Genomic DNA, 21,095 nt, shown 5'->3' with positions numbered 1-21,095 from the left:
CAGGACCAAACATGTTCAAGAACAAGGACCAAAACCAGGCACAACAGACCAAACCAGTGCAAGCAACAGGCCAAACCATGCAGCAACAAGATCAACAAAACCAACCAGTGCAGCAACAGGCCAAACCAGTTGCAGCAACAAGGGCCAACCAGTGCAAAACAACAGAATCAAACCTGTGCAACAGGCCAGAACCAGAACATGTGCAAGAACAGGCCAAACCAGTGCAGGCAACAGACCAAACCAGTGGGCAGCAACAGACCAACCAGTGCCAGCAACGCCAAGACCAGTGCAGCAACAGACCAACCTGTGCAGAACAGCCAAACAGTGGCAGCAACAGACCAAACCTGCCCAAACCTGGCAGCAAAGCAAAACCAGTGCAGCACAAACAAATGTGCAGCACCAGCCAACCATGGTGCAGCACAGACCAACCAGTTGGCAGCAAACAATACCAACCAGTGCAAGCTAACAGACCAAACCAGTGCAGCAACAGACCATACACTGGTGCAGCACCAGACGAAAACACATCACCTGTGTTACATGTCACAGTGCCACAGCAAGGCCCAACAGCGGCTCCCCAAACAGCACAAAACAGTTCCACCATGTTGACATGGCTACTGCAGAGACTCTGCCTATACTCACAAGTAGCAACACATTGGGCTCTGCAGACACGGTTTGCATCGGTAGAACACAGGTGAGTTGAGTTCGCTTGTATGAATACGTTTTTATAAGTATGTTATTAAAAGTAAATACAAAATGTGCCGCTGTTCACCTGCCGTGAATATCTCTGTAATTTCTACAGATAACTAACTTGTATTTGCCAACTTCAACAGCTTTTCAACTTCCTGCTCTCGAATGCAAGCCTCTGTGCATCGTTTATACAGCGACGTGGTCAGAGTGTACCTACAGAGAACCTACCAAGAGGAACAAAGGCAAGATCAAATGTTGAGAACAGACAACAGACAAGACCTCACAACACCGCAGAGCAAGCAACCGCCACAGGTCCAGGTAATGGGCTGAAGTGCCACATGAGTCACATCAGTCAGAATCCCAGGTCAACATTCAGGCACTACATCAAGTAATTAGAACACTGCTTTATACTAACCTCAACGTATACTAACAAGAGACAAGAGAACCAGCTGAAGTAACTGTCGCCATTGAACAAGAGAGTTCAGAGCAGCAATACAACAGCGGCGTGGAAGAAATCAAAATACAGACACACAATGAGCCACAGCAGGTATCTAATCAACAAAAGCTGAACGACGACACCAATGGGAACGCTTCATCTGCTTACTCAAAGTCATGTGGAAGCACTAGAGCCGCAGGTCCCAGCAGTTGAAGGGATGCCTTCAACTGCCCCAAACATGGCCGCAGACCACCCAACAACTGCAAAGTGCAGGCGAGACCACACGTCAAGTCAGGACTGGAACCCGGTTTCCGTACCTCAAGATACTGACGTTAAACCGGAGACATAAATAAAAACCAACCTGATGAGAAGACAAAAATGTCACTCCTGAACGCAGAAATGAACGCAAAGGACGGTCCGGTTTAAAAGAAGACAGGACCTGCAGTCCACACTGAGGGTCCGCGGCCACCCGTTCAAGGTCAATCAGTCCTGTCCCCAGACCGTCAAACGTAACACGGGGAAAGGTTTGCCGCCAAACGTCCAAAAGTGGTGAGATACACGTACACTTCAGCCAGCATATCAAGCAGTGTTGAACTAATTTAACATTTAAGTAATGAGTAACACAAACTAACTCTCTGCGCACCACAGGTGTGATGAACCGCCATACCACTTGTTGGCCTCCTTGGGTCACCACGCTGCAAGATTTGGCAGCCTTCTTAGCACTGACAAAGGCCACAGAAGGAAAGAAGAGGGCCTCCCCAGTGAGAGAAACGCATCCAAATAGGCCATGATGCTTGTAAGTGACTTGATTCCTGGAAAAGTTTTGAGTTGTAGTGCAAAAAAAAAAAAACGTACACAGTCATTGAAAAAGTTTATTTTCTGAATCATTTTAATTGCAGCAAGATTTGCATTGCAAGATCAACGGGATTACAAACCATCTAGAGAGGAAGAGGCATTACCATTTAGAAAACACTCAAACTTCAATAGCAATTCTCTCAGTTGCTAGGACAAGGCCGCAGTACATTTCTGTGAGCTCTACTAAGGAGAAAATGAACTTTGTATACAAAAAAAAGTTTGCTTGAATTTAGGGGGAAAAAAAAGAAAAAAAAAAAAAAAAAGGTTGTGTTTTAAGTTTTGTCTTCAATAAAAGGTAGATGTGTAGCAACTGCTGACAGACTGGTCACCGTGATAGTTTTGTTCCCCATCTTTTAAAAGAAAACACACGTCAGACAGGAGAGCTGCAGGACAGGGTTAATAATAATACAGGGAAATAAACGTTGTTGAATTTCTTTCTTTTTTTTGATATTGGCACAAATCAACCCTCCAGCAATGAATGACTTCGTATCCTCAGGGAAACTGCATTTGAGCGGACTGGATGTAGGCTGGATCAGCGGTGTGTGTGTGTCTGAGTGTGTCTGTAACATGGTTGAGGGTATTGCCTGGGGGCGGATACACAATCATTTCCAGCTGTCGTGCATATTCGATGACCTGGTGTGCCAGCTCTGTGGAGGGGATGGTCACCTCTTCTGTCCCGTGCTGCTGACTGGTGAAAGAGTAATGCAATCTGGGGCTCAAACTCCACCCTCTGAAATGACATGAAATAAAAAAAATTAATAAAAAAATTTAAAACTCTGAAGAAACATATTGTATATAAATAGTAATACAACCAAATGTTCTCAATTATATATTATTTTATTTTAGGCAGCAGCCTGCAACTTCAAAAGTACAAAAAACAGATTTTTTAAATCTTTCATTTCTTCTTCTAATCTCTGTATACTTAAAATGTACAACACACACACACACACACACACACACACACACACACACAGAACACACCACGCAAGCGCACACCCTTCTTGGCGTAATCAGTCATCATTTTGGGGGAACTGAAGAAAAGCAACGGGTGGCTTCATTGAACTGGTCTGCCATATGCTTTTCCTATGCAAACTGCGATCTCATCACTGCAAGTTAAAAAAAAAGATCAGTTTAGCTGACGTTGTGTTTTTCAAAGATGTGTCATATTATCACCTATTTCTCCTGATACATCTGAGATGGAGCACCTTAACACAGGGAAGAACAGTTTAACATTTCAAATATCATCCAACTAGTAAGATAGTATAAAGCATCAGCTGTAGTTACCTGCAGTATAAAATACCTCATACCTCATAAACAAACATGTTTAAACTGCGTTGCTGACTATGCTGAAGGTGCCCTCGCTTTAATGAACCATTTATGACAATGGCCAGTAATTCCACAGCATTACATAAGAAACATTTAGAGAAGTGTGTGCCAACCAGTAGCCCGCGGTCGACCGGTTCGCCCGCGGCCTGATCACAAGTCGTCCGCGGAGGTTGGGGGGGGAAAGCAATTTTTCCAACCGCACCGGCTGGCTGTATGTGTTGGTGTGTGTGTGTGTGTGTGTGTGTGGTTGTGTGTGCGTGTGCGCATGTTAGTCTACCGTGACACGTGCGTTAAGGCCAACTCAACGCGGAACGGAAGCGAACGGACCCGCGGCCGAGTCACAGTAGCAAAGTCAGCTGTTTGTTGTTGTTGTTTTTTATACACAGTTATCGGCGGGTCCGCGTATGTCCGGATTCTCGCGTGATCTCGGGTGTCTGCGTGAATGGCGGCCGGCTCGCTCCGCGGCTGATCCGCTCTGGTGTGAGTGGGCGCCGGGCAAAGTACCGCCGCTGCCGTTCCCCGTGTTAGGGAAATTGACAGCTGACCCGGCAGTGTCCTAGCAACACAGCAACGGTTAACATGGGCGAGGGCCGAGCAAACCGAAACGTCCCAAGACTATCATTTTCACTCTGAATGGGAGGAAAGATATTTTTTTTGTTTATTTAAAAAGCGCCCATTTGGTCTGATTCTGCAAGGCAAAGTGGGATTGGCAAAAAAGCAAAATGTCGAGCGTCATTACAAGACGATGCACGCCGGAAGTACGAGAAGGATACCCCGAAAGCAAACCCCTTTATCTTGCCGCAAGACTCAAGGAACTGAAGCACGCCTGTCTGAGCAGCAGGCACAATTCACCAGACCTAATGACAGTCGAAGGCCGTACAATTTGCTTCATATCGGGCTAGTCACATCCTTGCTAAACACAAGAAGCTATTCAAAGACGGCGAGGCGTGGAAGGAAGGCTTTCTGGAGGCCGCGGATACGATTTGACGGCTTTTAAAATAAAAACGGAGATCATGAAGGCGATTAAAGATGTACAATGTCCCGCAATACCACTACAAGCGATGTGAGGTAAGGCTGTGGACGTGGGAGGAAGGCAGCTAAGAAAGGACATCGATGCATGTGAATGCTTCTCTCTGCAGTTTGATGAGTCAACTGATATGGTGGATGTGGCTCAGTTATGTGTTTTCATCAGAATGGTTTTCGAAGACATGAGCGCCAGGGAAGAGCTACTGACCATGTTGCCACTAAAAGGACAAACGAGAGGCGAGGATATTTTCAATGCCATGACATTCGCCGCGAGACAAAAACGGCCGCTCTTTAAAGAAAGTTCTAAACCACACGGAAGGGCCCCGCTAGCGAGGGCCGCACAAATGGTTTATAGCACTGTGCAGCAAAGTGAGTCTTTCCAGACATTCTGAAACACGGTATTACCACCAGCAAGCACTAAGCGGGAAGAGTGTGTCAAATGAAAGACGTGATGGATATCTGCAATGAAGATGTGTGTTCAGTGCGCGCCAGGAGTCTTCAGAGAAGGCTTTTCCGTGCACATCTGGAGGAAAGCGACGCTGAGCACACCGAGCTGCTGCTTCATACAGACGTCAGGTGGTTAAGCGAGGGAATTTTAGCGAGATTCACAAGACTGCGGCTGCCGAGAATCAAGGAATTCTTGAAGCTGTCCTAACAACTTGCAGATATCATGACAAGCAATGACCACAGTGGCGTTAGATTTATCTTTCCTCACCGACTCACCCACGAACTCAATTTGTTGAATGTAGACCTGCAGGTAAAGATAAAGACGTCATCAGATGATGGTCTGTGAACAAACTTTTAAAAGCAAGCTACAGCTCATGTCACGGCGGCGCAGCAGCGCGACCTGCACACAAACTGTTCCAAATATGCATGCTGACCTACAAAGTCAAGGTAAAAGGCTGACGCAACTTGATATTGACCGCTATATGGAGCATGTTCAGAACGTCTCGTCAGAATTTGAGCGGCGTTTTACTGACTTTGCGACCCTCGAACCTGTAGCAACCTACATGTGTAATCCGTTTGGTGCAAATGTTGCTGTTGGTGACATTGCTGACAAAGTCAAATCACTGTTCGATGTGACGCGATGCGATTGAAAACGAGATTCTAAAATTGCAAAATGACATTGTCATGAAAGCCAAATCAACATCGGCCCCGCCTGGAAAGCACGCAGCGTTCTGGGAGCTGCTGTTGGATGAGAAATACCCCAATCTCCGAAGATGTGCTTTAAACCTGACAGCTCTTTTTGGTTCCACTTATTTGTGCGAGTGTGCGTTCTCGCACATGAAAATTATAAAGTCCAAGTACCGATCAACAATGACTGACGACCACCTTGTAGCCTGCCTACGCTTGCAACAGTACCTACCTCTCCTGCTACGAAAAGCTGCCTCCTCCTCCCAGTGCCAGGTGTCCCACTAGCTGCCTCCGCTCTGCCCAGCGCCTCGTCTCACCCAGCCCACAGGTAGGCAGTTATGGCTGTGTGTCTGTCTGTCTGTCTGTCTGTCTGTCTGTCTGTTATTATAAGAAGCAGCTCATTTTTTGGAGGATTGTTGTCTGCTGTCTGTGAATTATGCCAACAGTATTATTCTGCAACGTGTAATGTGGTCTGTGTGTGTCTGTTGTTATAGGAAGCGGCTCATTTGGAGGATTGTCTGCTGTCTGTGGAATTATGCCAATAGTATTGTTCTGCAACGTAATGGACTGTTCTGCAACTTGTAATGGACTTTTCAATTTCTGGCCTGTTCTGCCACCTGCAACTTGTGATGGACTGTTCTTATTATGATTGCATGGCAGTGTTTGTCCAAATCTGTTGTACTTATGTTTTACTGATGTAGGCCTACTTATAAGTCTGTTGTAGCCTACTTTATGCTTATGTGGACATAAAGTAAAGTGGTAAACAAAGTAGTATTGTGTTGTTGTGAAGTTACTGCAGGCTGGCGACGATGTTTGTGGTTTGAAATGTTGGTATTGGACTGGTAGACCCCGGAGGGGTGGCTACTGAAAAGTAGACCGGGTCAAAAAGGTGGGGCACCCCTGATTTAAGAAACGCACAGCAAAATCCACATTTGTTCTTACCGAATTGTGTCAAGCAGAATATATATAAAAAAGGTGTAGCTCTCAGGGGAGGTTTCCTTTGGCAAGAAATACCTTGTTGTAGCTTCCCTCCATCAAGTACTGAAAAAGCCATAACAGGAAATGAAACATTAAGGCACAGGTTTTTACATACATGTTAATCATTTGAGAGTACAAATGGACACCCATTGCAATATCAAACCCTAATTATGCGTTCAGTCAGGAGGTAAACTGCAGCACCTGCTCTAAGGACACAGGGTGTCGGATGTAAACGTTGGTCTGGATATCTCGTGCGCTCAGCCTCTCGAGCTCTGTGTGAAACTCGGACACGGGTTCTGTGACAGCAGAAGAGGAGGTTCAGTCCAAGTAACTGGTGCATGTAGGCAGCTTCGGGCAGTTCTTCCCGGCATGACAAAAAGAAGAAAGACGATGTTAGAAAAACCCAATGAGCATACGTGACAAAATCCAACTGCACACAAAAAACAAACAAGGTGACATTACTTGTAATCAAAGTAGTAACATTTTAGCTGTGCCAGGTACTCTCAAAGGATGGGATGTCCTTCTTGAGGATGCTCCACAAGGCTCCATTTCAAGGACATCACCTGAAAACACACAGCAAAAATTTCTATTAACTTAGGCTTTATCCTTGATCACCTCACCATTATAATGTCGCCCATCATCTTAACTTGTAACTCATACTCACGAGCTAAAATGAGCTGCTGCTTTGTGAGCGCAGACCCACCGGTAGGTAAAAAGTTCAGCTCCAGTAACGAAACCTTAAGAAAAAAAGGAACAAAATGGCCACACGCGTTTTCCACATCCTGAACACAATCTGTGAGTGCTTTGCTCTTCTCGGGATAACTAAGATAATTTTGGACCACCGGTGACACTAAGGACGACTTACACCGGTCATGTTACCTCACTGAAGCTGAGCCTATGTGATTGTTATGTTTGCACCTGTATTATTTGTTGTAGGGTAACGTTTGTTTTGGTTGTCAGCTCCAGGTTATATACTTATTAACAATAACATTACCATCATCTTGCCACTGCACCATATCTACCTATTTATCTTGTGTTTTTTTAAGTGTCCTTGTCCCAGTCTGTGTTTTTTTTTTTTTTTTTTTCTACCCGTATTTTTTATTGTATTCAAACTACCGGACTGCTATAACTACCTACCCACCTATCCTACATACACCACCTACCTACCTACATACCACCTACTTAAACACACTATCTCTACCTACTACCCACCTACTATTAACCAACTCCCTACCTACTACCTACCTACTACACACCTACTCATACCCACCTACCTACACAACCCACCTACGTAGCACACTTCTCTACCTACATACCCACCTACCTACTTACCTACCCACCTATCTACATACCCACCTACCTACCTACCTACCTACTTAACCACCTACCTACCTACCTACCTACCTACCTACATACATACATACCCACCTACTTACATACATACATACCCACCTACTTACCTACCTACCTACTTACATACCCACATACCTACTCAATGAATTAGCACATTAGCGACACTGGCTGTCATCATTTGTTTCCTCACTCCTTAAAAATAGTTCAATTCATGTTTCAGTCGCCACAATAACACAGCTAACAAACGGGACCTCGGTGTTATCGTCGTTGTTATGATCATTTAGTAAACAGGGTTGTAATTGTCTGAAGTTGTCCTCATAGAAAACCAAACATTAGCCAGGCTAGCCTCACTTAGCATGTTTAGCTCCGTTTGCTAACGGCGCTAACGCCTCTAAACAGGCCGTGTTCACGTCCACGACTCCCGGCGAAACCAAAAACAGACAGCTCGGTGTGACAGCGCACCTTAAGTTTGCTCAGCAGCTCTCCACATTTACTCAGATTTGGGTTTTTCTTGTTCCACTCCGCCTTCAGCGTCTCGTACAGCCCAGCGGTCTCTTTCAGCGCCATGGTGATTCTGCAAAATGTACGACACCGGCCGACGGAATACGGTCATTTCAATGACGTATGGGTGTCGTGAACACAAGTGCTCGTGCTGGTTGCTATGAGACGTTTTCCCTGAAACCGTTGGTGATGGGAAGTTCGGTTCTTTTTATGGAGTCGGCTGATTCGACTTACCAAGAAGAGTCGGCTCTTTCGGCTCCCAAACGGTTCTTCACTTTACCGCTTATGTAGCAAACCCATTAGTATAAATTTAATGATTTGTGTTGAACATGTAATTCTATCTATATATCTATGCCTTGCCTGTTTGCCTGTCTAATTTTCGTTCCATTTTATATAGTGAGATTTTAGTGAGGGCACTTTTTTTTCTATTTCCTTCCGGTGTTGTGTTGCTACGGAATGAATGAGCTAGTGTTAAAAAACGGTAAAAGTTTACGGTGAAAGAAAAGGAAAATAAGGAATCAAAGAGTGTGTTTTGGCATCCCCCCCGAGGAGGCACAAGTTCTCATGTTGGTTTATGGAGCTGATTTTGCTGCAACAGCAATAAATATCAATAAAACCATCACTCGAGTCACTTTCCATCTTTCGGAGGGTATGCTGCAGCTTATGCCTTTCATATTTAAGCCAAATTTAGCACTATATTGACTTATGATTTTTATGTGTACACATATATCATGTGTGTATTCAATACATTCTTTGTACTTCAAAAGTAAAAATTACATTTTCTAATATCAATAAATTCCTGTAGCCAGTTCCTGCTCAATATGACTGCATCTGCATTCTGCCTTTGTGTTTTCAAAATGTTTTAAATCGGTCCAAATGCTGCGACTATCACTCAACGGTTCACGTACCGGAGCCGGCTCCCATCGTTCAACTTAAAAGATCCGGCTCCGTGAAACCGGCTCGTTCACGAACTACACATCACTGGTAGGCAGTGGATCAAGATGGCGGCATACAGCGCGGAGCGGTGGCTGGACGGCTTACCAAACCACGCCATTTTCAGGAAAATACGAGAAAAGTTGGATTCGGGTCCGAGTGTTAATGAAAGAGGGGTCGCTAAGAACCTCACCTTTTGTCTGGGTGGGGATCTGTTCGTGTGGGACGACGCGGACCGCGTGTTTTACACCACCAACCTGCGGCAGTTGAACTCGGATGAGAGTCGCGTCAGCGGGAACCACCAGACGCTGCTGTGCATCAACCCGCCTCTGTTCGAGGTGTGCCAGGTGCTGCTCAGCCCGACCCAGCACCACGTCGCGCTGGTCGGGCAGAGAGGCGTCTCGGTGCTGGAGCTCCCCCAGCGGTGGGGCAAGAGGTCCGAGTTCGAGGGCGGGAGGAGCGACATCAACTGCAAGACCATCCCGGTGGCGGAGCGCTTCTTCACCAGCTCGCCCTCGGTGAGTCTCCGGCAGGCGGCTTGGTACCCCAGCGAGACCGACGAGCCTCACCTGGTGCTGCTCACGTCCGACAACACCATCCGGTTCTACGGGCTGAAGTCGCCGCAGACGCTGGCTAAAGTGCTCCCGGTGTCCCAGTCGGAGGATGACGGCAGCCTCCACCCTCCTGCGCGCTCTTACGCAGCATCTCTCGGTGAGATCGCAGTGGCGTTTGACTTCGGGCCGGTGTCAGCCCCTCCTCGGCAGCTGGCTGCACGGTTCCCCAAAGACCAGCTGGGCTACCCTCTGTACATCCTCTATGAGAATGGGGAGACCTACCTGAGCTACACCACCCAAGCAAACGGTGTGAGCCTAAGCAAACCTGTTGGGCCTCTTCCGATGTATCCGGCAGCTGAAGATAACTACGGCTATGATGCTTGCGCCATCCTCTGCCTGCCCTGTGTGCCCAGCATCCTGGTCATCGCCACGGAAACAGGCACACTGTATCACTGCGTGGTGTTGGAGTCTGAGGAAGAGGACGAGACGGGCGCCGTGGAGAAGTGGATCCAAGGCACGGACGCCGTGCCGGCTCTGTATGTGTTTGAGTGTGTGGAGCTGGAGCTCACCCTCAAGGTGGCCACGGGAGAGGACGAGGAGCCTCAGGAGTTTGATTTCACCTGCCCGATCAGACTCCACAGGGACCCCCTGTGCCAGCAGAGGTATCACTGCACCCATGAAGCTGGAGTTCACAGCGTGGGGCTGATCTGGGTCAACAAGCTGCAGAAGTTCCTCCAGACAGGCGAGGAGGACAAGGACAGTCTGCAGGAGCTGGCGTCTGAGAAGCGATGTATTGTAGAGCACATTCTTTGCACCAGGCCGCTCCTGACCAGCCAGTCCGCTCCAGTCCGTGGCTTTTTGATTGTGTCCGACCTCTCTCTCGGCGCCACCATGATCTGCATCACGAGCACCTACGAATGCATCCTGCTGCCCCTGCTGAGCTCCATCCGCCCTCCCTCCCCTCCCCTGCTTTGCTCCCATCCAGGCCCAGGCTCCGGTAGCTCCCCTCTACGCGGGCTGGCCGACGACTCCTTCGAGCAGCACATCCGCAACATCCTGGCGCGTAGCTCCACCAATCCCCTCGTACTCAAAGCCGGGGACAAGGACACGTCGCCGCCGCCGCCAGAGTGTCTGCAGCTCCTCAGCAGAGCCACGCAGGTCTTCAGCGAGGAGTACATCCTCAAGCAGGACATGGCCCGCGAGGAGATGCAGCGACGGGTCAAACTCCTGACGGGTCAGAAGAGCAAGCAGCAGGAAGAGTTAGCTCTGTGCAGGGAGGAGAGGATGAGTCTGAGGGAGGCAGCGGAGAGGCTGGCTGATAAGTACGAAGACGCAAAGTATCGCCAGGAGACCATCATGAACAGAGTGAAAAGAGTGCTGGGCAGCCTGCAGAGCCAGCTACCCATTCTGTCCAACAGTGAAAAGGACATGAAGAAGGAGCTGCAGACCATCAGCGACCAGCTGAAGTACCTGAACAACTGCATCAGACAGGTGAACATGAAGATGGAGTACCAGAAGACGCAAGTGGACAAGGACGTGCCCGCAGCCAGGACAACCGTCTCGCTCAACGCCCACCAGAAGAAAGTCGTCCAGGACGTCCTCCGAGAGCAGGGACAGCAGATCGGGGACATGATGAAACAGATCAAAGACATCAAAAATCACTTCAGCTTCTGAACGCTGAAGAAGTCAAACAACTGGGGACAAAAAATTCAAACGATGATTTTGATTAAATCTGCCTTTATGTGACGTTCGATCAGAAGCTGGTCAGAACTGAAAGATCTCTTCACTGTTCACCTTTGATACTACACGTCTGTCTCTTAGGTTCGCCTTCCTGTCCCGCATAACGTTTGCATATTTTTTACATGAGTGTTTCCAAAGCTGAAAGTTTGGGAATGGGGAAATATTTTGAGCGTTTAGCATTTATATATTTTCAACATGCCGATTGTTTGGATTGATAATAAAAATGTAAAGTTCTCTGTAACTGTCTTTCCTCATTTAATGATTCCACACCACTTGTCTCAGTAGCTCATGTACATAAATCAGAAATATAACCATTTTCTGTAAGTTGCTTTCTGCTGAATAAATATATATATTTTTAAAAAAGTCAAGCTAAAAAAGTCAAGTAAATTAAGAAACTGAAGTAAAAACAGACTAAAATAAAAGCATATTTAAAAATACTAATACTAAAATAGAGAAATGGAGGTTAAAGGATAGATTCATATTTTTCTTTGAGTATTAACACAATACTTGTCTCTACATGTAAAACTGAAGTTACTCCCTCTTGCAACTCAGAAAGAAAAAACAGAATTCAGTCTTTGTTTGGTCCAGCTGAAGTTGCTTTGAAGCTCCAGCAGTCTGGACCAACTCTGACTGCTGACGCTTCTTCTTAGTTTCAGCTGAACATTGAAATAATGTTTCACACACAAAGAATGAACTTTGATCCACATCTTGAATCAGTTCAGGGCCAGTATCATAAACATGTGAACCTGTCCGTCTCTAACGCAGTGTTTCTCAAACTTACGCAGGAGGTTTATTCATAATAAGTAATAATCATTTAATGTTGATTGTTAAATCTTGAATGAAATCCGAGATCATTTGGTGGAAAACAGGTTCTCCTAACATTTCCCATTCAGCCACGATTGATATTATATAACACTCACGTATTAGCTTGTAACTAATCATGAATATATTGAAATATATCTCTAAATATTACAGGAAATGTATCTTAAATTACATTCTAGTGATCCCATGGTTCATTTTCATTCAATATTTTCTTGTGTTTTGATGTTATAATGTGTTTTTACTGTAATTAAATACGTCATTTACTTTTATTCATCATAAGTACATCTACAGGGAGGTCCTACCACAGTTTGAGAAGCAGTGCTTTAACGCACACGCACCTCGACTCTGCCATCTACAGTCGGACACTGCCGTGTACAGCGTCTGCGTTCAAGCGTGTGCCAGAAATCCTGCATCCACCAGATGTCACCCCTCTCCAAAGTTGATGACCTCGGTTTTTTTTCTTCCCCACTGCAGGTTTGCTAGTGAGGAATTCCCCACGTAAACACAGAGTGACGTATGCGGGGTACCCCCGCTTTCATTGAGTAAGCTTGATTGTCGGGGGATGTCTGTGGTTGGAAGGGGGGGATCCTCGGCTGTACCTTTGGTCTTCACCTCGTCGCTGAACGACATGTGTTTGAGATGGTTTATCACTCGGCACATCCTAATTATGTAACAGGCTGGCATTGCTCAAACTGCTGTGGGGATGATTATTATTCCACTCTTTATGATGGGCGTGTTAGAGAAGAAGTTCAGCCTGTGTGTCCATGAGAACATTTCAGCTGCTCTCTGTGAATCCTGTCACCTTACTTATCCTCCCTCTTTCTATCATAGAAACACACAGGAGAGGAGAGGAGAGGGTGTGGTGTGTGCGGTTGCAGGTTTGGTTCAGGAATTCTCCAAATAGGGGGATGTTGTTAAGTCTTTCATAAAGGTACAGTGTCTAGATCCTGTGCATGAAGCCTGAGGAAACTTAGCGGACCCTAGGAAAGGAGATATTAATAACTCGGGCCAGCCCACCACATTCTTCATATGTGAGTCACTGTAAGCCAGAGAGCACGGGAGGAAAGGGCTGCGTTGCCTCTGTTTCTCATTTGTGTTTCTTTCCATGGAGGAGTGGAACAGAGGGGCGGGAAGGCCACCCCTTCTCCTTCTCCTCCTTCTTTTTCTGCGAACCTTAAAATCCTTATGTGAAAAGGCACACGGCTCCACACGGGGAAACATATTTGTGCTTATACCGCATACTTTACACACTGGATGAAACCAAAAATACTTACAAGGCATGTCGATGACAGAGTGAGTGTAGAAAGAAACAGGGAAGAAGAGGAGGAATTAAGTGTATGTGTGAGAGAGAGAGAGAGAAAATAAAAAGGCTTCAGATGGTGGGAATGAGGGGAGAGAGCCTCGGAAAATGGTGGTATGGGGACTTGGCAGGGGAGAGAGTGACTCACTGTTTATGTGGTCCGTCACTGAGAGACGGAGTGAGCTCGATAGAAAAGAAAATCTTATTAAGAGTGCCAAATGAAACTCACTCGACTATTAGCTCTGTATCATGCACTTCATGTTAAATCGCAGAGCTCGGTGTGTTTACTGACTGCTTCAAGAGCTGTCTGAAATCTTATTTAGAAAAGGCTCACTGAAGAGACAGGACACAGTCAGGGAACTTTATTTGGTTATAATAATAGTAACATAACATAACAGTTTGGTGGAGCCGTGTACAGTAGTCAGTAATATATCATTCAGTCTAAGTTGAAAAGTTCATCTCAGCATTGTTCTGTTATGAAACCGAGGTCTTGCTCCTGCACACAAAAAATCAGCAACAGTTACAAAAATAAGATCGGATGTATGCACAGAATAGTGTCGCGTAAAGCGTCAGAGTGAAATGCATTCAGGTTATTAGATCTGCGCTGCCAGATTGAGTTATAAACAAATGATTTGAGCGATATATGTCTGTGTAGATGACACCCTCACTGTAAGGCATCATAATCCTGCAGATGATCGTCTAAATAATACTGTGCCGCTCCAATTTAGTCACTGAAGGAATGTTGACGTAAAGGGTTTAATACGGAAAGGTTTCGCCCTGTATTCGGTCAAATAAATGCTGAATATTGCTCGCCAGCCTTGACATACTTCTGCTCTGCAAACACAAGTAGATATATTTCTTTAAAGCTCATCACAGAAAAGCCAAAGGGAAGAAGCAACCAGACCCGCGTGACTTCTTAATACACAATCTTTTGCAGTAAGCCGTCAAAGGATTGATCTACACTTTAATACAGTATGTTCCATTGTGCAAGAGAAATGTGAACACATTACATACAAACTTTTTGACATGGGTCTGGGGGGAAACGAGCAAATACAAACAGTAGCGTGTGACAGCCAATAGAGAAGAGTCTTGCTCAGCTCAGAGGACATGTGACATGTCTATGCGTCAGAGCCCTTCTGCCTGCGTTTGGACGGCGGGATCAGGCGTGATGGAAGCTCAGGGGGAAGGCCGTGTCCCTCCAGCTTCACCTCAATCAGGTGGCTGGCCAGGGCAAATTCTTCATCATCCAGCATGCCATCGTGGTCCACATCCGACAGCTTCCAGATGCGACCCAGCACCGAGTTGGGCAGGCGGGAGCTCACCATCCAGTCCTTAGCCTTGGTGCCGCTCAGTTTGCCCTCATTTGGAGCGAGGTTGTAGAAGATTTCGTCGTATTTGGGCTTGTCTTTGGTCACCACCCAATCTTCCTCCTCCTCGCATCCCTCTCCGTTCTCCTCGGCGAAGGGGTCGCCCTCGCTGAACGGTCCGGCACGGGTCCCAAGGAAGGCTCCACCTTGCACGCCGAGCTGATCACCTGCTTCCAGCTCCTCCTGCCGCAGGAGGGGCATCAGCTTGGCAATGTCACCCGAGAGCAACTCATCCAAGGCCGCCATCAGATTGGGCTTCAAGGTTTTGAACTTGGTGAAATCATGAACCATCAGTTGCTCCTTTAGAAAGGGAATGATAAACATGTGAGAGTCAGTAAACTGAAAGCGTTTAACTGGTTGCCCAGTAGTGAAAACAAACAGACCAACCTGCATCTTAGCACAGTCTGGGAAGTCTCCAGCAGAAATGTTGTGCTGCAGCTGGATCTTGGAGAAAATAACAGGCAGCTGGTAGATCAGATTCTTCTTTTTGTTGTCCTTCCTGAAGACAGAAGGCATCTCCTGCTTTAGATAGCTGATGATGTGGGCATGGACCTGAGATTCAGAGAAAGGTTGTTACTACAAAAATAATGTCAACAGGTCAACAGTCATTTACAGTTAACACCAAGAAGACCCACCCTGACCAGACGTGCCCTCTTCACCAGGTCGTTGAGCTTGCGTAAAGCTGCATTGCGAGGAAGGTTTTGGATGTCAGCGAACAGATCCTCCTCCTCCAGCTCAAACAGCTTACGGTTGTCTGTAACCATCAGCGGCTCTGACCAGAAGGAGCCGATGTAGACGCGCAGAACCTCCGGGGTGCCAAACACCTTCCCCAGGGACCACATCAGTGCACCGTACACCCGCATCAGCTGCTGGGTGCCCACCATGTCTGCCTTGTTGAGCACCACGCGCAGCTTGTCCTCGTTGCCCTTCAGGGCGCCGATGGCCTCGGAGAACTCGTCTGAAATCTCCAGTTTGTGGGCATCAAACAGCAGGATGATGCGGTCCACGCGCTCGGCAAACCAGCGCAGCACAGCTGGGAAGTCGTAACCTGAGTGCATGGGGGAAGAAAATGAATGAATAAGATGTTCATGAACTTAAAAGTGCGGTATGCACTAAACATAATAAAGATAGGAGAGGGGAGAGGGTGGACACAAGACACAAACCCTTCACACCTCTTATCTGTAGCTGTCACAGCTACCACAGACACCAGGCTTCACTTTATGCATGATAACACAGCAATTCTTTGACTTTTAACTTCCGACAGCACCAATTCTCATAAGTTTGAGTGATTTCTTCATCTGTATGAACATGATCACACATGATGGGCTTTTCAAAAGGTATTTTCTCACTGACATCCTGTGGTAGATCCACTTAGATTCCCTTTCAGTCAACTAATGACTGTGGTGCTCTGGGCTCTATCTCCCTTTGGTTAACCCACAAACTTCACTGTAACTGAGTTTCCATTGCAGCTCCTCCTTACCAGGAAACTGTTTGGATAACACAGGAGCAGTCTCTCTCTCTCTCTCTCTCTCTCTCTCTCTCTCTCTGTAGAGGCATGCTGATGCTGAATATTTAAAACCTAATTTCTCGGAGCTGCGAGCACCACAAACAACATTCCATTCACCTTCGTTGTATTGGGTTTGGGATAGAGCCATAAATCTCAGTTTCAAAACCTCAGGCAGATAAAACCAAAACTATCTCTGAGATACCACCAGTGATAAATGAGGAAATAGCTGCCTCAGAATTTGGATGCACCGATCATTTAAACGTGTTAGTTGATCATGCAGATTGGTTTAATATAATGGTAATAATGAGTTACTCAAAGCGTGGATGAAAGTGAAAAATTTCCATGAGATGACGACGATAGTTATTTATCAACAGTCTGTACCGTCTCTGGTCCTGATTATGATTTTATGGCTGCTCGGCGCAGCACAGTGATTTGTTTTCTTGCCCTTGCTGCCAAGTGTTATTGTGACAGAGCAAACTGGTCCCATGAGTTAGCCAGGCGTGCCAAGGAAATGAGTTTGTGAGGCGACGATCAGGGATGTGTGTCTCTGCAGGCCCCCCCGTCATGCCCTCTCCTTACCTTTGCTGCTTCTCCTACCTCGGCTCACTCTCTGCTTAGCACCGGAAAGGATCCCCGGTGTGTCAATAATGCTGATACTCTCCAGGACCTGGTTGGGCATCTGGGCACACTGGAACCTGTTTTTATTTAAAATTTATCAGCAGAGTCACAGAGTCACATAAATGATGATAAGACAAGTTCAGGGAGGTCAGTTTTGTTTGAAACACTGTCTGTGCAAGAGGAAAAGAATGTAAATCATGTGAAAAACTCTTATCAAAGAAGCCAATGTGATCCAAGGAGCAGATTGGAAACTGCCCTCTCCACAACACCCCACCCCTCCCACTAAAGGCCATTGTGTGCAGGCAGGCCTCTCAATGCTGTGGGCTTCCTGAAGGAAAATGACCACTACTGCCAGAATCAAACAATACGGTCCTGCTAACGATGTGCAGGCTTAGAACAACAACACCACTTCCCGTGACTTACGAGCTTAACGAGCCCACCGGTTCCCCGGACAGGAAGTCAAAGCAAAAGGAGAGACGCAAATGCGTTCGCAAACACACCCAGCGGAGGGACGGAGGGACTCTCTGCTGGAAAACTGGCACCATATTTTTCATGTTCGAGCTCCATTAACAGCAGCACTGCATGTTCCTATCACTTCAGGCCTGGATGTGCCTGTTTCAGGCGAACTAACAGGACTTCATTGTATAACATTTGACTTCTTTCTTGGTTTACATCAGTGGAAAAACATACACGGAAATCTGGCAGGCCCAGACAGTAAACACAGTAGAGGGAAGGAGCTTCAATGTTAAGGTTTCTCTCTCCATGACTTCATTTATTTGTCTTCACCTCCAGAGGCTGTGGAGCCCTCTGACCTCGACTTTGAACTTGCGTACATTGCAGTTCCTGTCTGAGTACATTAGCTTTCATCGCCCTCTCCAGTGATATCGCTCCCTTTCCCTATTTTTCCACAAATAAGGCCAGTGCCTCCCCTCCTCTGAAATTTGGCACAGGGACTTGAAATTCCAACCAGCTAAAAAACGATCTGTTATCTCCCCTTCCCTGTCTTCACCCCTCTCTGATGCAGTCTATCCATTTGAGATCTGGCACCCACAGTGGAATCATTACACAACACACACAATGGGAATAAAAACCCATGCCCTCACCTGTTCAGGAAGGTGTTTCCAAAAGGGTTGAGTTTGCGGAAAGGCTTGTTGGGGTCAACGATGAGGGCGTTCCCAGGGATGACTCCCTCCACCTCCCCGTGCATGATGGCAGTGAAGCAGTCAGTGGTGGGCTCAGGTCCGACCCTGCTTCCAGGAATCTCTTGCTCCAGTAGATACCTGTTAGTCACACACACATGCTGTTATTTTCTCAGGACAAACTTTAAAGTCCTTGTAAGTGTTGAGTTTGTGAGACCAAATTTGAATGATTAAAAATATCTGCAAGTTTATGAAATTAGGTGTCAAAATCTGATAAACATGAGCAGTATGCTGGACTGTGGGGGCGTGTGAAGCCTCGCCCACCCGTGGGAGCGGTCAAGCAGCCATTTTGAAGCGACTGTAACGAGTTCAGAAAATGACATGACTAACTTTAAAACACTCTGAACAAGATGAATTCATCTCTATCTCTGCTCAGGGTGGCCCTTAGCGTGTCATCGAGCCACCCCTTTAAGGACCGCCCACAAAATCCTGGACTGAAAACTGGTTTAACCTCTAACTCGTCAAAGTCTTTTCAGCAACTATTTTCCAACATATTTGATGTGTTTGGAAAGAACACAGAGTTTAACAGTTGAGCTGCAGAGCTGTGACGTCTTACTTGATGAATGTCGTCTTTCCAGTGGAGTATTGTCCCACCACCAGCACCATAGGCTTGTTATCAAAGTCTGCATCCTCCAGACTGGCAGAGTGGAAGTCATGGAAACCGTAGTACTGCTCCAGAGGCAGCAGCTTCTTACGATACAAGGACTTGAGCCCTTCTGTCACAGTGCGGATCACCTCAGGCGCCTTCTTCACATTTTTTCTCCCCCAGCGTGACATGTTGGTTGACTTAGACAAGATAGGGAGCTTCTTACAGAAATCAGTGTCAGAGTGTGTTGTGTTATTTGGAGCTGTATTTCCTGTGGTTGAACCCTTGAAAACCTTCAGGTGTTTCCTGTATTTATGTGAACACTGCTCACTTGTCCTTGAAAACTCCCCTGCACACGTCGAGAGGAACGATACGGCTGATGTCTCGTTTGAAGTCTTGATCTGCCCCTTTGAGAACAGTCGCCACACTGATAACTTTCAGCCCCTGAAAGTGTGAACAGAAAAGACGAGTGGAGGTTAATACAGATAGCACACACACACACACAAAAAGAAACAAAATTAATCCAGTCTGCCCACAACCCAGAGGAAGGATGGGGGAGAATCTGGGCTAAGCTTCAGCCCACAAGGAGTCTGCCAAGCATTGTCAGTGCATGCCTGGAAAAAGTTGGTGTTCACGTTGGAAAACTTGCAAACCCAACCCTGCGTCAGGATTTGCACAGGCACAGCTCATTTCTTTACAGTGAAATGAGTAAGACATTCCTTTTATCCCCCTGCAGTTGCTCTCAACATGTTCAACATGTAAGGAAAAAGATCTTGTGAAGGGTAGCCCCCCCACACACACGGAAAAACAAATTTAACCCCTCACTAACGATCTTTGCTTTTTAATCTACATGAACAGAAACACTGGTTTAGGATTTGAGGGCAGCCTGACACAAAGGTAAGACACGTGTCAGCAGATGTTAAGTCATCTGTGGAGAGCTTCTCTCTTGCAAATCCACTTTTAAACAAGGATAAAAAAAAAATTCCATGAGGAGAAAAGAAGCAACACTGTGCTGACATGTCACAAGACCAGTGTGGAAAGACTTCTAATCAAAATGGCGAACCCTGGAGATCTACAAGAGACACATTAAATATGAATTGACCGCCATTACATACAGAAGATCTGTGCAGGGTAAAATCTGCTTCACAGGCTTCACATATGAATCAAAGACTCTAAAGTTTAAGGATGGTGGAAAATGCCTTGTGGCTTTTCTGTACCACAATTGCAACACTGTTTTAGACTTGGAACATGACATCTAACATGCAGGAGCAACAAGTATCAAGGGAGTCATACTTTAATACCCAAATTAGGAAATGGAAAACACTGCTCAGAGCTTAAAAAGTGTTCCACTAGTTTTAAAAACTACAAACAGCATCAAGACTCTGCTGTATCACACTCTGGCTGTATCTGAGTAAAAGTTACAACACAAGCTGATCATTTAAAGTTTTTAAAAAAAAAAGTATTTACCAAGTTTTCTCTGGAGAAAGCACAAACTTCTTCAAGCACCTTGATGTCTCCCCCTCTCCAGTCTTGCCCTCTGGAGCTTGGAAAATATTTTGACTTGACTTGAAGAGACAAAAACAGTCAGTCTCTTGGAGGAGCTGCTGCTACATGCATGGGTGTACCTCTGACAGCAAATAGGAAGCCTCAGCGGAGCGCCAACGCAGCTAGATTACAGAGAATCGTTCTTCTCCGGGGGTTTAATGCATTTCAGATGAGCTCCAGATCTGGCACTCTTGCTTGCTGAAAGGAGCACAAGGCAAACACTGAGACACACCACACTGAGGCGAACTTCTCCCTCCTGTTGCTCGCTCGCTCTAAGTTTGATGCACCTCCTCTTCCAGGGATGCCTGGCAACGCTATGGGGCAGCACTAACACTATGCTCAGGGCAGGGATGAGCTGCATTGTGGTTAGAGGGCGTGGACCGTGTGTGTGTGTGGGGGGGTGGATAAATAATTTGGGTGGAGACTTTTTTCTTTTTTTCTTCCACGGCATAACTTCACAGTGTCCTTATGCATACTTTGAATGATTATCACCACCTCGTGCTGCACCCTTCCAGCTGTGTCCAGTCAATGTATTTCAATTGTTTTCCACTCAGTCTACTGTAACATGTCATACGTTCACTGATGTGACACTTTTTCCTCTCATCAGTCTAAACTCTCTCCTAAACTC

At 46.3% G+C, this 21,095-nt stretch overlaps 3 protein-coding genes across 4 annotated transcripts in view; 1 reads left to right on the top strand and 2 right to left on the bottom strand.

Moving 5' to 3' along the window:
- The window catches only part of psmd8 (proteasome 26S subunit, non-ATPase 8), a 22,305-nt gene extending 13,878 nt beyond the window's left edge, over positions 1–8,427 (bottom strand). The window contains exons 1-2 of the mRNA XM_027280664.1: positions 8,258–8,427; positions 7,107–7,179 (exon numbers count right to left, since the gene is read on the bottom strand). Coding sequence (XP_027136465.1) covers positions 7,107–7,179; positions 8,258–8,362 — 178 coding nt within the window. The 5' untranslated portion in view covers positions 8,363–8,427. The remainder of the gene's footprint in view (positions 1–7,106; positions 7,180–8,257) is intronic.
- Positions 8,428–9,253: 826 nt separating this feature from the next.
- Positions 9,254–11,764, top strand: nup88 (nucleoporin 88). The gene has a single exon (XM_010739687.3). The coding sequence runs from the start codon at positions 9,298–9,300 to the stop codon at positions 11,455–11,457; it is 2,160 nt and encodes a 719-aa protein (XP_010737989.3). The 5' UTR covers positions 9,254–9,297; the 3' UTR covers positions 11,458–11,764.
- A 2,228-nt stretch (positions 11,765–13,992) lies between these two features.
- Positions 13,993–20,824, bottom strand: ehd2b (EH-domain containing 2b). 2 transcript variants are annotated; one of them, XM_010739685.3, is made up of 7 exons: positions 20,390–20,824; positions 18,893–19,366; positions 18,241–18,417; positions 17,099–17,214; positions 15,648–16,060; positions 15,400–15,564; positions 13,993–15,312 (listed from the first exon to the last, which is right to left on the bottom strand). In XM_010739685.3, the coding sequence occupies exons 2-7, from the start codon at positions 19,111–19,113 to the stop codon at positions 14,764–14,766; spliced, it is 1,641 nt and encodes a 546-aa protein (XP_010737987.1). In that variant the 5' UTR covers positions 19,114–19,366; positions 20,390–20,824; the 3' UTR covers positions 13,993–14,763. The 2 variants fall into 2 exon arrangements, with proteins under 2 accessions (XP_010737987.1, XP_010737988.1); XM_010739686.3 differs by having other exon boundaries at positions 17,117–17,214; positions 20,390–20,821.
- Positions 20,825–21,095: the final 271 nt, after the last annotated feature.

Source organism: Larimichthys crocea, chromosome VII, assembly GCF_000972845.2.
Source record: "Larimichthys crocea isolate SSNF chromosome VII, L_crocea_2.0, whole genome shotgun sequence".
Classification (NCBI taxonomy): Eukaryota; Metazoa; Chordata; class Actinopteri; family Sciaenidae; genus Larimichthys; species Larimichthys crocea.
This window is presented reverse-complemented; position numbering and strand designations above follow the sequence as displayed.